This window comes from Amblyomma mixtum, chromosome 9 (assembly GCF_055824585.1).
Source record: "Amblyomma mixtum isolate Tamu chromosome 9, ASM5582458v1, whole genome shotgun sequence".
NCBI lineage: Eukaryota > Metazoa > Arthropoda > Arachnida > Ixodida > Ixodidae > Amblyomma > Amblyomma mixtum.
In genome coordinates, this window is record NC_143020.1 from 8,922,076 (window position 1) to 8,940,057 (window position 17,982).

General features: G+C 52.7%; 1 protein-coding gene across 1 annotated transcript in view; it reads right to left on the reverse strand.

Moving 5' to 3' along the window:
• Positions 1-639: 639 nt before the first annotated feature.
• LOC149328244 (uncharacterized) overlaps positions 640-17,982 on the reverse strand; it is a 29,826-nt gene continuing 12,483 nt past the window's right edge. The window contains exon 5 of the mRNA XM_089561278.1: positions 640-1,585. Coding sequence (XP_089417404.1) covers positions 1,219-1,585 — 367 coding nt within the window. The 3' untranslated portion in view covers positions 640-1,218. The remainder of the gene's footprint in view (positions 1,586-17,982) is intronic.

The window sequence follows — 17,982 nt, forward strand, 5'->3', positions numbered from 1 at the left end:
GCGTACTGTTAGAGATCAGATAGCACGGTCGCGCCGGAGAGAGAATGAGGGAGGTCGGAGACGAGCATGCGGGAAAAACAAGGAGAGAAAACTTTCTACAATTAAATTTACATTACTTACAAAGGAGCTCGGTGACGAGACGCTCTATGCTGGAATGCTGCATGAGGAGAGCACATGCTGAGACCATCTGATGAGTCCTGGAGATGAGACCCCTCGGCCGTACTCGCTGCCGAGGTTTTGAAGTGTTCCCTTTCCCTAGGTTCCCTAGAAGGGGGCCGGGCCTGCCGAGGAAGGAAGTTCCCTGTGGCACCAATCACACACACACTCTCCTGAGGGATCACGCCGCCCTCACGTGTTGGGAGAGGGAGAAAGATGCCATCCACGTCGAGCAGACGCTGGAATGGCCACGAGCGGCATTCCGGCGCATTTCATGCGTTCGAACGTGCGTTCGCACTCGGTGTAGGGGAGACGCTCGCTCAAAACTTCATCCTGTCAGACGGACGCGGCTTCCTGTGGGTAATAAAGGCGTTGACCCAACGTGCCTTTCGGGGCTAGTCGGCGTTCCGCTGCAACCATGCCGTTTTCTTCCACACGACGAAAGCGAAACGTAACAGTACTAAAAACGCAAGAGATGCGGACTTTCAACTAAGCATTTATTGTAAAGAGCACAAATATAAGCCAACAGCAGAGGCGACAACATCACAAAGAAATGACAATATCCCGGACTGTCCAATGCAAAGGCAGTGACACTCATATGTCAATGAGAACGCAGTTTCTTGATCTGTCACAAGCGCGGTCTCGGCTCAGACATTGAGATCCACATTCTGTGAAACGGAGTGAAACGCTTCTCGTGAACATAACATCACTGCGCAAATTAAAGAACAAAGACTCTTGGTGATGCTTTTCCGTCCTGTCAGTATCCTTTCGTGGTCCGTTGTATTTCTTAGTGTTAGTTACCACGTTTCCGCCAATGAATGACAGCACACAACTCCACGAAATTCAAACATATATGGCTTTGTGAACGGTTCTTGAAGCATGCCCTCTTATTCTATTTATTTGCTTATTTATTCAAACAAGTTCGCAGAACGTCCATCAGCTATTAATATTCGAACATTAATATTTTTCTGCCTCCCTATTACGTAATGCTCCAGCGGGAAAAGGCAGATAAATTATGATGAGGATAATGAATTGCAAAAAGCATCGCGAATAGGAGAGTGTTCACGCATGCCGGCGTTCGCCGCTGGAGGTGTTGGCAGCACTGGCGGCAGCGGCCACGACCACGGCGGAGTCCATGTTGAGCAGGAAGGCGAAGATCTTGCGCACCGTCTCTGGGGAGACGACGGCCGCCACGATCATGGCGACGCTGGCGAGGGTGACGAAGGCCAGCACGGCGTACACGCACGCCCACGAGTCTCCTTCGTCACCCAGCAGGAGCAGCCGGAGTCCGCCGCCGAAGCCTCCGCCAGGGGCGCCACTGCCGGTCCACTCGCGCCCGGAGGTGCTCGCCGACCAGATGGGCGAGGCGCGCGACGCGTTCTTGTCACTGCTCTTGTCGCTGGTGCGCTCAGAGGTGCGGTCGGAGACCCTGTGACACCAAGAACACAGCTTAGCCCTTATGAAAATGGTCTGTATACATGATGTAAGAAGACCCGGTGACACCCAGAGCACAGCTTAGCCCTTATAAAAATGGTCTGTATACATGATGTAACAAGAACCTGTGACACCCAGAGCACAGCTTAGCCCTTATAAATATGGTCTGTATGCATGATGTAACACGACCCTGTGACACCCAGAGCACAGCTTAGCCTTTATGAAAATGGTCTGCATACATGATGTAACAAGACCCTGTGACACCCAGAGCACAGCTTAGCCTTTATGAAAGTGGTCTGTATACATGATGTAACAAGACCCTGTGACACCCAGAGCACAGCATAGCCCTTAGAAAAATGTTTGGTTTGGTTTGATTTGGTTTGTGGGGTGTAACGTCCCAAAGCGACTCAGGAAATGAGAAAATGAGAGACGCCGTAGTGAAGGGCTCCGGAAATTTTGACCACCTGGGGTTCTTTAACGTGCACTGACATCGCACAGTACACGGGCCTCTAGAATTTCTCCTCCAAAGAAATTCAACCGCCGTGGCCGGGATCCCACCCGCGTCCGTCGGGTCAGCAGCCGAACACCATAACCACTGAGCCACCGCGGCGGCCCTTATAAAAATGGTCTGTATACATGATGTAACAAGACCCTGTGACACCCAGAGCCCAACTTAGCCCTTATAGACAAACGTCATGTTTGTAAACAAAGGTGGCGCTGCGGTCGGCAGCGACGCGGGGTGTAGGCAAAAACGTAGCATGTATACCCCGCGCCAAGCGATGCTGCCTTCGAAACTAACTCGCGTGAGCGCATATTACAAAGCGTGCGCGTCGCTTGTGGTTAGAAACATTTCTGTTGGTGACCGGAGAGCAGTTCAGCACTTTTTCAACCTGTTCGCCAGACGGAATTATCTGGCGAAGCGCTGCATAGGCTTCCTTCTGCGCTCCTATGTTTGGCAGTAACGGTGCGGCTACGGCGGTTGACTAGGTTGACTTATTAAATGAAACCGAGAAAGCACGAGGTATACAGGTCTGCAGTCTCAACATTTAGGGCGATACAGCATACCCGATCGCTAATTGCAAGAACGACGGGAGGCAACTTTCCCATGACGAACCTTTGTGATGTGCCTGCTCTCGTCCAGCCACTTCAGTGCGGAGAACGCCGAACACTACTGGATACTGAAGCCATGCAGTTACTTTGAATGAGTCATGCAAATGCAATCTTCACTGGTAATGTCTGAAAAAATGCTTTTTTATTCGCTTGGCTTTAAGAGAGGTGCACAGGCGAATGGATAGAAGTTTACCTCGAGCTACAACGAAGTTATGTTTGCTCTGCAGAGCTAAATATTTCAAGTCATTCTGATTGCAGGCCTTATTCTGCTTGATAACTGTTTTTTGGTCTGGTATTTGCTGTTTTCGTCAGGTTCTGATTGACCAGTAATTGTAAAACACAGGTAAAATGGGTAATAACATTGTATGATTTTGCCGATACCTTAGCGACGTTTAATCGTTTTCTAGGATAGGTGAGGGAAAAAACGTACAAGTTGAAGCTCGTGGAAGCGAAAATAGAGAAAAAAAAACGCGTCGTATATTACTACCGGACTACAGTGGTGCTTCAAACGTCGCGCTTAGTGCCCGATGAATGCTTAAGGCGACTGGCAGCAGCTGTTTTTTTTTAGCGCGAAGAGATGCCCGGGACGTAGTCCGGGTGATTGTCACCTGAAAACGGTCCCCCGCGTTCAATTTGCGGTCACACTGCCGGGTCCAGACTTCTCAAAATGAGAGCCCGACAGAACGCGAACAAGCTGCAGAGGTTGGTTATTGCACTGTTCGCCGCGCGGCTGAAGAGCAAACATGCGGATTAAGAGACGCAAACTATCATATTTCGATGCAGAAATGCAATACTAGCCGCGCAGCCGATCCGTCGCCGAACTTTTCCCGTTCCACGGCCGCTGCGCAACGCTTTGGCCCATATCTAAATGCGATAAACTTGTGAAAACTTGTGCCGCTGCCTTTCTTGAACATTGCGGTTCAACCACCCGCACCACAGCTCGCCGGAATACTGCAAAATGCGTTCAGAAACGCTCAAGCATGGCATACCCAAGGCACACGGTACCGGCTTTTGCCTACACAGCGAAAGTCACTGCTGACTCCAGCGCCGCCGCATCTCCGTGACGTCACGGCCTGACGCTTGTCTATAAATATTGCCACGCGCCTAACGCGCCGCGCGGCCTCCGCGCTGAGTGGAAGACGACGACGAAGCGGCGGTGGGCTCTCGTGGCGCGCTGTTCTGTTCTGTGTCGTGGAAGCTGGCTCGATAATTAAAAAGAAGGCTCCCGGTCTTGGGTTCTCCCCGACGTCTACCTTCACGGCTGCTCTGGTCGTGACACTGGTGGAGGTGCGGCCGATGCTCCCTACTCCTGAGGACGACTCGACGCGTCCGCCTCTTGTGACCACCCCTGTCCATCGTGCCAGCCGGAGGATCAGCGGCCTGTCCCCCGAGGCCCTTCCTATTGTCAGCGCGCCTTCAACTACCACTCCACTCATGGCGACGCCACTGCCCGCCCTGCCTACGACTGTCCCTGCAGCCAGCCCCACCTATCTCACCCTTCAGACTCCACGCACGCCTAAGCCCTTTCACGGCGACCTGTTTGAAGATGCCGAAGACTGGTTGGCTCACTACGAACGGGTCGCGACCTTTAACTGCTGGGACGACGCTACAAAGCTGCGTAACGTTTACTTCAGCCTTGAAGACTCTGCACGAACGTGGTTCGAAAACCTTGAGACTACTTTCTCTACGTGGCCGGACTTTCGACGTCAGCTCCTGAGTACGTACGCCAACAGCGACCGCCGGGAGAGCGCAGAGCGTGCACTGTCCTCCCGAATTCAGCTCCCCAATGAGGGTGTTGCCATGTACGTCGAGGATGTGAAGCGTCTTTGCCATCGCGCCGATCCGGCCATGCCTGAAGAAAAAAAGCTGCGGCACCTGATGCGCGGCGTAAAAGACCAGCTCTTTTCCGGCCTCGTGCGGAACCCGCCCAACACCGTCGCGGAGTTCCTGGCCGACGCCGTGCACATGGAGAAATTGCTGCAGCAAAGATCCCATCAATACGACCGGCAACTGCGCAAGACGTCGACTCTATCAACGTTGGACCGGTTGGACCATGATCCCAGGACGAATCTGGACTCTCTTCGCGAACTCATCCGTTCCGTGGTCCGCGAGGAGCTGCAGCACCTTCAAGCCACCTTTGCCCCTCGCCTCGATTCCGTCACCAGCGTCATCCGCGAGGAAGTCCGACAGGCACTCAGGGCACAAGACGCTGCAGCTGTGCCGGCGCCGCAACCGACCCCATACGATCCCGCGTCGTACCCGACTCCTGTCCAGCCAGTCACGTACGCGGACGTCGTGCGCCGCGCGGCCCCATCTCCTGGGCCTTCGCCTTACACCGCACCATTGGTCGCGGTGCACTCTGCCCAGCCGACTCCTTACTGGGCGGATCGGCGCCAGGCACCGCGGAAGACTGACCTCTGGCGCACTCCGGATCAACGCCCGCTCTGCTACCACTGTGGTGAGGCCGGCCATCTCTACCGGCGGTGCCCCTATCGCGAAATGGGACTACGCGGTTTTTCTGTCGACAGCCCCCGTCCACGCCCTGGAGAGCGCCCTGAAGACATCGCCGAGTATGTCACCCGCCAGCGTAGTTCACCATCTCCTCCGCGCCGCGAGTCGCGATCGCCCTCTCCACGCCGGTCTTCGCCCTCTGGGTCCCGTTTCGCCTCAGGACAACGTGGTTCCTCGAGCCCTCGTCGGGAAAACTAGCTCCGGCGGCCTTTGGAGGCGAGGCCGCCGAACGCCGTTCCGACGCAAAGCTTCCACCGCCGCAGCAACTGAATCGCCCCGACGTCGCACGCCGCATCGCTGCACAGTTTTCCCCGACGCGCCTTTCGTATCGCCGCGATGCCGCAACCCCAGTCGCCGACCCGCTTCCGCCGCCGCACCGACCCAATCGCCCCGACGCCGAACGCCGCATCACCGAAGAGTTTCCCCCAACGCGCCGCTTGAATCGCTCCGACAGCGCAACCCCAGTCGCCGACCAGGTTCCGCCGCCGCACCGACTGAATCCTCCACAACAGCCATCGACGGGCCGTACTGAAGGCAGGGTCTCCTTGGATATCCCTGTTCTCGTCGACGCAAAGGAGGTCAGCGCGTTGGTTGATACGGGCGCAGATTACTCTATCCTTAGCGGACGGCTTGCGACGGCCCTGTAAAAAGTGACGACACTCTGGGACGGTCCCGACATACGCACGGCAGGCGGACATCTTGTCGCACCACTCGGCATGTGTGCGGCCCGGGTTACGGTTCGAGGCTGCACATTCGTTGCCACTTTTCTCGTTCTCCGCGAATGTTCTCGCGATGTCATCCTTGGCATCGACTTTCTTCGCGAGCACGGTGCGATCATAGACCTCCCGAACCGCTTGGTGACGTTTTCTACCGCAATGGCCACAGAAGAACCTGCGCACCAGGGTTCTCGGTCCGCCCTGCGAGTCGCTGACGATAACGTTACGGTGCCACCACGTGCCAGCATTCTCGCGAGAGTTACGTGCGACGAGCCACATAGGGGACTCCGGGTTGTCGAGCCTAATGTCTCCCTCGTACTCACTAAGGGGGTTGCGGTGGCACGGGGCCTTGGATCCTTTCATGACGGTTGTACAGAGGTCCTTGTCACCAACTTCTGCAATGAACATCGACATCTGTTCCGTGGCACAGCCATCGCTTACGTCGACCATGTTCAGGAAGTGGCCGAATGCTTTGCTTGTGCGGAGGACACACCTGGAGCTGACGCCGAAGCGGTCACCAGCGTAGACATAAATCCTGGCCTTCCACCCACTGAAAAGAGGCAACTCCAGGACCTCTTGCGGGAGTTTGGTGCGTGTTTCACGTCGTCGTCCAAAGTGCGCCAAACGTCGATAGTTAAACACCGCATTATCACGCATGAAGGAGCCCGACCCATCCATCAGCAGCCCTATCGTGTGTCCCCTCGTGAGCGAGATGCTATTCAAACACAGGTCGAAGAGATGCTCACAGACGGCGTCATCCAACCGTCAAGCAGTCCGTGGTCGTCTCCTGTCGTCCTCGTGAAAAAGAAAGACGGGACACTACGGTTCTGCGTCGACTACAGGAAGCTGAACAGTGTGACCAAGAAAGACGTGTACCCGCTCCCGCGTATCGACGACTCCCTCGACCGACTTCGTCAAGCCAAGTACTTCTCTTCGGTCGACCTCAGAAGTGGTTATTGGCAGATAGAAGTTGATGAGAGGGACCGTGAGAAAACCGCCTTCATTACACCGGACGGGCTGTATGAATTTCGCGTCCTCCCATTCGGGCTCTGCTGTGCTCCTGCCACGTTCCAAAGAATGATGGACACCGTTCTCACCGGTTTGAAGTGGCAGACCTGTTTTGTTTATCTTGACGATGTCATCATTTTTTCCGCAACGTTCACGGAACATCTGCACCGCCTCAGGACTGTCCTCAAAGCCGTTCGATCCGCCAACCTCTCCCTCAAATCAGAAAAATGCCACTTTGGGTTCACCGAATTGAAGTTCCTCGGGCACGTCATTAGTGCTGACGGAATCCGCGCTGACCCAGAGAAGCTTGCTGCCGTTGCTGCCTTTCCGGTCCCCTCCCACAAAAAAGCTTTCCGACGTTTTCTGGGCCTGTGCTCCTATTATCGCCGCTTCATTAGAAACTTCGCCCAGCTCGCCAGCCCTCTGACGCTCCTAACCCGTGATGACACGTCATTTTCCTGGGGCAACGAACAACAGACTGCCTCCGACGAGTTACGACGCCTACTCCAATCACCGCCCATCCTGGCACATTTCGACGAAGATGCCGACACGGAGGTGCACACGGATGCGAGCAACGTCGGTCTTGGCGCCGTTCTAGTTCAGCGGCAAAACGGTGTCGACAAAGTAATTGCCTACGCCAGCCGCGCACTGTCGCGTGCTGAGTTGAACTACTCTACCACGGAAAAAGAATGTTTAGCGCTAGTCTGGGCCGCCGCCAAGTTCCGCCCATACCTCTATGGCAGACCGTTTCGTATCGTCACCGACCACCACTCGCTGTGCTGGCTGAAAAATTTAAAGGACCCTTGCGGCCGCCTAGCACGTTGGGCATTACGCCTGCAGGAATTCGATTTCACCGTCACCTACAAGTCAGGCCGGAAACACACCGACGCTGATACCTTGTCACGTGCTCCCGTCGAACCTCCTCCGCAAGACACCACCGACGATGATAGCTTCCTTGGAGCGGTCAGCACATCTGAGCTCGTTTCCAGACAGCGTGCCGACGCCGAGCTCCGTCTGCTCATCGAACATCTCGAAGGTGGGTGCCCTGAAATACCACGAAACCTAGCTCGTGGACTATCGTCGTTCTGCCTGCGGAGAGGGGTGCTTTATAAAAAGAACTCTACTTCAAGTCCGACAACTTACCTGCTCGTCATACCGTCTGATCTGCGGGATGAAGTCCTCCTTGCCTGCCATGATGAACCGACTTCCGGCCACCTTGGAGTTACCCGCACCTTATCCCGAATCCGGCAGAACTATTACTGGCCCAACCTAACTTCAAGTGTCAAGCATTATGTCCGGACATGCCGGCAATGCCAGCGGCGAAAAAAACCCGCGCTCAAGCCTCCTGGGCTGCTTCAGTGCATCGAGCCGCCACAAATACCATTCGACAAAGTCGGCATGGACCTTCTGGGGCCATTTCCTCTCTCGTCTTCCGGCCACAAGTGGATCGTAGTCGCCACAGACTACTTGACCCGCTACGCTGAAACGAAGGCCCTTGCGCGAGGTACTGCCGCCGAAGTTGCCCACTTCTTTATGCACGACATTGTGCTTAGACACGGCGCCCCATCGGCCATCATTACTGACCGAGGCAAGGCGTTTACAGCCCGAGTCCTACGTGACATCTTAGCGCTTAGCCATACTGCTCATCGACCAACAACAGCGTATCATCCCCAAACAAATGGTCTAACGGAACGGCTCAACAAAACATTGGCGGACATGATCTCGATGTACGTCGACGTTGAACACAAAACCTGGGATGAGGTCTTGCCGTACGTCACCTTCGCATATAATACCGCGACGCAGGAAACCACCCAGTTCACCCCGTTCCGTCTCGTGTATGGCAGAGAGGTCCGCATGATGCTAGACGCCATGCTGCCGTACGGCGACGCAGAGCTTCCCCCTGAAGCTGGCCACTTCGTGGAGCAAGCAGAGCAGGCCCGTCAGCTGGCCCGCTTGCACATCAAGGACCAGCAATGCGCCGATGCCCGACACTATAACCTTCGGCACAGGGACGTGCACTACGAGCCGGGCGACCACGTGTGGGTGTGGACACCAGTGCGCCGCAAGGGATTGTGCGAAAAGCTTTTAAACAGGTATTTTGGCCCGTACAAAGTCCTGCGCCGCCTGAACAGCGTCAACTACGAAGTTGTCCCCCATGGAACTGTGGTCGTCGGCCCTCAGCGTCAACGGCCTGAAATCGTGCATGTAGTGCGCTTAAAGCCGTACTTTTCGCGTGACTGAGCGCTGTGTTCACGCTGTTTCGTACCTTTTCCCCTTACCCCACGTGTGAACTTGACTCCCCTGCATGTCATCTAGCGCGCACTGTATAGTTCACCTCACCCCCAGTCCTCCCCTGACTGTACATATCCCATTCCACATCGAGACGATGTTTGCTTTCGCGGGGGGGAATAATGCCACGCGCCTAACGCGCCGCGCGGCCTCCGTGCTGAGTGGAAGACGACGACGAAGCGGTGGTGGGCTCTCGTGGCGCGCTGTTCTGTTCTGTGTCGTGGAAGCTGGCTCGATAATTAAAAAGAAGGCTCCCGGTCTTGGGTTCTCCCCGACGTCTACCTTCACGGCTCCTCTGGTCGTGACAATATTGTGACGAAGACGAAGCTGGCAGTGGCGCGGGACGGAGTGCTCGCGCTAGGCCAGCAGCCATTAAATCATCTCTCGTTCATGGTTCACCACGCCTCATTCTTCGGCTGGCCGCCACGTTACCTTTGGTGTGAGGTGCTGGGGTCCGTTCATCGCCATCCTCGTCACGGAGCATAGGTGTCCTGCGCCTGCCAGGGACGTCGGCCGTGAGTACCTGGTCCGCCCCACGCGGCCGTGCCCCAGCCCGCCCGACCTGAACCGACCTGAACCGACCTCGCCGCTCACCCCAGCCCTGTCCCCCGCCCGGCCCACAAGACACGACGACCCAAGACCCAACCGACCAAAGACCCGAACGACCCAAGACCCTGACCACACTTGAGGACACCGCCCCCCTGCCCTTGCCGTTCGGTGCGTCCAAGGACCTCGGCCGTCAGCTCCTGGCACCCTACGGCCCGGATGCTTCGTGGACCGGGACTCATTCTCTCATCTTTCTTATCGTAGCGGCGATCGTGGCGGCAAGCACTGCACCATCTTCTACATACTGTTCAACCCCACACTCGAGACCATCGCCATTTCGCCGTCTGTTCGTCACCGATTCGGACGATCGCTCGGAGGCCCCGGGTAGTGTGACGAAGACGAAGCTGGCAGTGGCGCGGGACGGAGCGCTCGCGCTAGGCCAGCGGCCATTAAATCATCTCTCGTTCATGGTTCACCACGCCTCATTCTTCGGAAGGCCGCCACGTTACAATATGGTCTGTATACATGATGTAACAAGACCCTGTGACACCCAGAGCACAGCTTAGCCCTTATAAAAATGGTCTATATACATGATGCAACAAAAGCGCAAAAGGAACACGAGGGTCGGAAAGGAAACGACGCAGACAATCGCTAACTCGCAACTGGGGTTTTATTGCTGAAACACGCAATTTATACACGTCACTTGGAAAACACATAAAACATGTAGAAGAACTGCAGATTGGGCTAGTTGGTGTAGATTCATAACGATGGTTCAACAGCGCAAACACACAGGGACCAAGAAGGAGACAAGACACACACACAAACGCTGAACTTACAACTGTGAACCATCATTTGGACATAAACAAGCAAGTCAGAGGGAAAAACCGGAATTATAAGATAAGCAGCAGGAGCCACGCATTGCTATAAAAGAATCAGTTGAGCAAAACGATTCGTTATCAAAAAAGAATGGTAATGCAATGCGGAGGCTATATACTCTTGATATACACTTTTCATGGAGCAGTATATGGGAAAAAAAACATCTAAAATACACCAAAAGAGAAGTAGAGCAAAATGTTACAAAACGATTGCAAACCTCTTTAAAAACAGACCCTCTGAGCTCTTCACCAACACCTGCAGGTCATGGCATGCAGCTTTCCAGTTTGCTATAGAACATGTACCTTAAGAGCAGACAGCAGACTTGTATTTTGACCAGCATTTAAGGAAATGTGCAGTAACATGCAAACAGAAAGCAAATTGATTGTAATATTAGAGCTAAACACGGCGGCAAACAGGAAGTCTGAGACCATCCAAAACTCTGTCACACTCCGTATTGTGGAAGACATGACGCCAGCTATTGCGGCGTGAGCAATCTCGGCGATGATTATTAAAACAGTTTATTGAGATAAAACTGATGTTCGGCACCCCCCTTCCGGGAGTCCTCTAAATCTTGCAGCCGCTCTAGCCATTTCGGTCGGATCCTGCTGAACTTTCGAGTCTGAACTGGACGGCATTTCCTCCCGCCGCTCAGTCGTCAGTTCTTTTATTCATTGTATTTCTTCGGTAGGCCCGTATAATGGGGTATAGGTCCGCCTCTACGTCACAGTGTGCTCTACTGTGGCTCTTAGTTTTCTAGGTAATCTTTTGGGGCTCGAGTCTGTTCGTTCGTATAATTCTCAGTGTTATTCCCTTTCCTTTTGTAGTTCTTCATTCAGTGGAGCGTATTCTATTCTGCATAGCTTACTGCACTGTTAGGATTTCTGAGTATGTGGTCAGCATGTCTGGGTAGTTGTGATCGTCCGTGTGTTGGGGTGCCCGGGGTGGTAGTGATGGGCTGCCGTGTGTATGCCTTCATTCGCCACTACGGACTGATGCGCTGGTAGCTTTTTTAGCTTTCCAGCCTCCCCATGTCCTTTATGATTATAATGGCTGCCTGCCCTATTCTTTCCCTGATGTAGTTCCTACACGTTTCTTGCGAATACCTGATTATATTAGTTTTTTTCTGTGTGGTTACTGCGAGCGCAATGGTTGCCTCCTCCGTCCGGGCTGGGTCTCAGCACCTGATTGATGCGCTAGTGCTGAGGTTGCCATCCGAGTGGGTGACGACGTTCGTCATGATGCCGCCAACTGGCCTGAAGCGTCTGTGTATAATATGTTTCTGTCGTTCATCGATTGCTTTTCTGTGGCTTGAGCTCTGTCTTCTCTTCTTCCTGCGACCTGCCATCTTCCTCCGTGGTGTACATGGTACATGATCCTTGGAGTTAAGTTTCTCCGGATCGTCGTCGGAATGGACGGTTGGTCTGATCGAATGCTGGGCATTTCACGTCTTCGTCCACTCGTCCGACGACACGTTGCCGGTTGGGGCAGCCACTCCAAACTTCTTGACAGAAAAAAACTTATTTATTGAAGACGAGACCAAAAATAAAGGCAACAGCAGAAAAAGGCGGTTAAAAGAAAGGCTGTCTAAAAGCGGCCGAGACTGGGACTCGGCGCGCTCCTGTTGCTCTTTGTTTGCAGCGGGCTTTTAATCCCTTCGATAATTGGGTGGAGCTTTATTAAATCTGCTCTCGCCCAATTTCAACCAATACTGCTGCGATCGCACTGTTTTACCCACGGTACTTTAGTGGAGCGGGCGAGGTTACTTTTAACCTCAATCTACTTTCTGTCTAACGGTGCGGGCAGGGCACTTTTTTCTTATTTATTTTTTTAAAGCCCACACTAATATCTGTCTATCGCACTAGCCCGTTGTGCTGTAAGCGGTGCGGGCAGGGCACTATTATTTTTATTTCTTTTAATTGCCCACACTAAAACTTGTCTATCGCACTAGCCCGTTGTGTCGTATGACGGTGCGGGCAGGGCACTTTTTTCTTATTCCTTTTTTTTTAAGCCCAAACTAATATCTGTCTATCGCACTGTCTACCCGCGGTTGGGCAGGGCACTTTTTTGTTATTTCTTTTTTAAGCCCAAACTAATATCTGTCTACCCGCGGTACTTATGTGGAGCGGAGAGCCTTATGTGGGGAGAGTACTTATGTGGAGCCGGGAGCCTTATGTGGGAGGAGTACTTATGTGGAGCGGGGAGCCTTATGTGGGGGGAGTACTTATGTGGAGCGGGGAGCCTTATGTGGGGGGAGTACTTATGTGGAGCGGGGAGCCTTATGTGGGGGGAGTACTTATGTGGAGCGGGGAGCCTTATGTGGGAGGAGTACTTATGTGGAGCAGGGAGCCTTATGTGGGAGGAGTACTTATGTGGAGCGGGGAGCCTTATGTGGGGGGAGTATTTATGTGGAGCGGGGAGCCTTATGTGGGAGGAGTACTTATGTGGAGCGGGGAGCCTTATGTGGGGGGAGTACTTATGTGGAGCGGGGAGCCTTATGTGGGAGGAGTACTTATGTGGAGCAGGGAGCCTTATGTGGGAGGAGTACTTATGTGGAGCGGGGAGCCTTATGTGGGGGGAGTATTTATGTGGAGCGGGGAGCCTTATGTGGGAGGAGTACTTATGTGGAGCAGGGAGCCTTATGTGGGAGGAGTACTTATGTGGAGCGGGGAGCCTTATGTGGGGGGAGTATTTATGTGGAGCGGGGAGCCTTATGTGGGAGGAGTACTTATGTGGAGCGGGGAGCCTTATGTGGGGGGAGTACTTATGTGGAGCGGGGAGCCTTATGTGGGAGGAGTACTTATGTGGAGCAGGGAGCCTTATGTGGGAGGAGTACTTATGTGGAGCGGGGAGCCTTATGTGGGGGGAGTATTTATGTGGAGCGGGGAGCCTTATGTGGGAGGAGTACTTATGTGGAGCAGGGAGCCTTATGTGGGAGGAGTACTTATGTGGAGCAGGGAGCCTTATGTGGGGGGAGTATTTATGTGGAGCGTGGAGCCTTATGTGGGGGGAGTACTTATGTGGAGCGGGGAGCGGGGAGTACTTATGTGGAGCCTCTCTAAAGGACTCATCTACTATCTGTACATACAAGTGGGCGGAGCCCAGCGCTCGCCAGAGCCCGACTGAGCGGGCCGCGCACTTTTCCTGGAACATGCATCGTGGCGCCAGTAAAGTCCACCGCTTAGCTAAATAGTCGGGGGTTTCAGAAGTCGCCGACCTTACTGACCCCCACACACTTGAGAGCTAATCTCTTTTCAATGGGAAAAGGTCGCCGGCCCCTTGCGACCCTGACAAGGTTGTTCGCGGTCTTGCTCCCCGTTTCCCGCGGCTTTGGACAGCGTCCGAAGCGTGCGATGCGCTGTCACCATTCCTAACCCCTCGAGACTTTCGACGGACACGGCAGTTACCGGCAAGAGGGGGAAGGGAGCAACTGGCGCCGTAGGCTCCTACCTCAACACTTGGTATGGGCTTTACTTGTATAATGTTGTCCATCTGTTTGGAAGATTCATGTTGGTCTTGCGTTGTGCTTATGTGTGGCAGCTCGAGTCTGTCCAACACTTATCTGCCTGTCCTACTGTTAGCTAGGCGGCATTTTTTCGATGTTAGGTGGGCTTCAGTGATTTCATTCAGCGTGATCTGAACTCCCAGCTTCAGTAGCGTTGCTGTTGACGCGCTGATTAGAATGCCGAGCGGTCTTTTACGTGCATCCCTTATTAGGACATTGCTTATCTCATTGTCTAGTTTCTTCAGTCTAATATCAGTTGTGGCCGTCGCCCCGGCCTTCTGGCTTTCCCGTTCAGTCTGGAACTCGCCCCAATAAATCTTCTCGCTATCTTGTCACCCACAAGATGCTACGCGACAGAACTACGGACGCGTAAGATTCATGGTCACATCAAACGAATGTTCTTTTTTTAGGGGGGGAGGGGGGGGGGCAGGGGAACTTATTTTTAACTATGGTCTCAATATTTCAGATTATGATTGCCTTTTTGAGCTTGCGATGCAGCACTGGTGCAGGAAAAGGCTGCGTTCTATTAACTAGCCTCACCTTAGATTTTGTCCTATAGTGAGAACGGCTCGATAGCACAAACGGAAAAAGCCCATGTGTTTTAGAAGCCGGTATTTACTTAGGCAATATAGTCATTGTTGATGTGCTGGTTTCCCTTGGAAGATGCGGCGCACGCTTGCACTACGCAGTACTTTATCTAGACACGGTTATCGGGATTAAATGAAAACTACGGCCGCTTAGCCTAAGAGTATACGACGAGTGATCGGCGCTCGTTGCCTCACCAAATGATGAAGGCAGTGCTACAGGACTGCTGCTGACACCGAACTGCCGGCGACAAAATACCAAACAGCCGCATCGTCATCATCATCAGCAGTAGCACCGGCGCAACTATGCCCAGAGCAGCACAAATGCCTCTCAAAGATCTCTCCCGTTGACCGTGTTGTTTTTCAGCTGTAACCACCTTACCTCACCTCATCTGTCCATCGAACTTTCTGCCGTCCCCTGCTACGCTTGCCTTCTTTTGCAATCCTGTCCGTAACCCTTGACGACCATCGGTTACCTTGCCTTCGCATTACAAGCCCTGCCCATGCCCATTTATGTCAGTATGTTCAAGCAGACTCGTTAGCTTATGAATGATTGGGCGGATTCGTGACTGATATGAAGGCTAGTGTGCATCATCGTTTGTGCTACGGCCTTCATTCCGAATTCGGTTGCCCGAGCTGCCATGCATTCAGCATAATGCGGAGACCAGGGTGGAGGAGCCGTGCCCCAGAGCCGCAGCTGCAAACGCAGAGTGTCGCATTTATAGTAGACAATATATTAGCGAAAACAGACCCCGATCATCACAGTCTTTCCATCCGTCCTGGGATAGATATATGGAGTACAATTTTAAATTGGCAGATTACACAGTGCACCAATACAATTTCAAGCAGTACGACTTGGAAGAACTGAGTCGCCCTCCATAAACTTTCCGTAGGATGGTACTATCTGCAAGGAATCAAACGCGAAAAACACAACTGAACCACGGACAGCAAAATATGAAACTTCTAGCAAGAGAAAGTTCAGTACACTCTACGGTTATTCGCACTTCGAACGCGCAAAGGCTCCACTCAAACACACTTGTATTTCCACTCCAAGAGGTAATATGCTGGTGTTTTTGTTGCTGTTGTTGTTGCCATTTCAGTCTTGTTGTTTGCATTTCATTCTTTGCAGATAGTATATGTGTAGGTGATCAGATTCATAGGTCCCTGACCATGGTCAAACACAAATGATGTTTCGGGAGTGCTACGGTTCCCTTGTTCACAATGGGCAACCGACTGGACGTTCCGGGCTTTTTGTAGGCTTTAGTATCGTTCTTAGACATCTCACGTAGATAGGGCGCAATGTGCCATCGTTGTAATTTATTTTGTTAGGCGTAGTCTGAATGATTAGTGACTCGAGATTTCGGCGGGCTGATACTTTCCGTTGTCACTATATCTGCTTCATCCCAGTTAATTTCATGGCCAATCTATTGCGCATGCTCCGCGATTGCGTTCGTTGTCACTTTTCTTTTTCGTACGTCGTAATGATGTAATGATGTTCTTTCAGGCGTCTAGTGAAATCTTTCGTTTCGCCTATGTTAACTGATGAACAGTCGGCGCAGGCGATTTTGTAAACCACGCTGGGAAACTTGGCACGAGGGAGCTGGTCTTTCACGTTTTCAAGCTCATTCCTTATCTTGCTTGTTGGTACATGTGCTACATGGACGCCACGATTGCGAAAGATCCGCGCCAGCGCCTCGCTGATCCCTAATACATATGGGAGGGGGGCTCGTTTAGGTGTCGGTGCGTTAGCACTTTCGTCTTCCCTGGCAGTAAGCTTTTTCGGTGGAGTCAATCTTCTTCGCGTGTTCCGAACGAAGGAAAGCGGGTAGCCGTTTCTTTTCAATTCATTTTTCACGGTCTTCATTTCGTGGTTTAGGGCTGCGTCTTCGCTGCATGCTTCCCTGGCACGGTTGATTAAAGATGCAACCACTGACTGCTTATGACTCACTGGGTGCGCTGAATTAAAATCTAGGTATCTTCCAGAATGCGTCGGTTTCTAGTAGACGCAAAACTAAGACCAGTCGGAGTACGCGTTACCACGGTGTCGAGGAATGGAGGACAGCCGTCGGTCCTCTCTTCCTCAACAGTAAAGTAATGATTGAGGGCTCAAAGGCGTTGAGGTGGTCGATGAGAGTGTGCGTGTGCTTTCGGTTTATGACGCAGAAGCAGTCACCCACATACCTAAGAAATACTTCTGGCCGCGGTTGGAAGGTGGCCAAAGCTTTGCTTCCATGGCTTCAATGGCGATGTTAGCCGCTCTGACCTAGATGACTGCCCCCACTGCTGTGCCAAAGGTCTGTTGGTAGAAGTTGCCGGTGTACGTAAAATAAGTGTTGGCGACACAGAAATGCAAAAGTTGGCAAAGTTCCGCTGCTTCGAACGGCGTCCGATCTTGCCACGAAGTGTCATTCTCGAGACGTTGTTTACATGTCTCAACTGTGAGATCTACAAGTACGCTTGTAAATAGCGAGCAGACATCGAAGGAAACGATCTCGTCTGTGTCTTCTATGGCGACCGCGTTGACCTTGTCGATGAAGTCGGATGAATTCTTGATGTCCGTGCCTGCCTTGCCCACCAGCAGAGACAGAACGCCATGAAGGTAATGTGAAAACGAGTGCAACGGAGACTTTTTAAAATCCACTATTGGGCGCAGGGGAATCCCTGGTTTATGCCCCTTTGGTAAGCTGTATATGGCAGGCGGTGAGCCGTTTGCTCATAGCAACTGATAATAAAGCCGTTTCATAGACGGAGGGATGCTTTTGAAGATTTTAGTGTGCGTTCATTGAAGAGACGTCTGCACTTTGGGAGTAGGGTCTATCGGGATCCGGCAGTAAGTGGTCTCGTCCTGAAGCATGGCCTCCATTTTTTCCTGGTAAAAAGACCTGTCAAGGATAACAGTAACATTACTTTTATCTGCCTGTAGGATGGCTATGTCCATGTTAGCATGGAAGCTCCGGATTGCTGAGGGTTGATTTTGACCAAGAGGGCGGTTTGATGACGTCTTCTTCATGCGTGACAACACTCTTTTCGCCTTCGTTCGAACTTCGTCCTTAACGTCTCGTAACCAGAAGTAGTACTGCGCCTTCTACGGCACATGCAAGTGTTCGTGGGTTCGGTGCCTTCCCTTGATTGAAATTCAAACCTCGGCTGAGCACCTTGGATTCGGATGGATACAGTTTGTGGGACGACAGGTGCCATGTTTCGAAGATTGGTATGGCCCTCATCGCTGTGCCTTTTTCAGCAAGTAAAG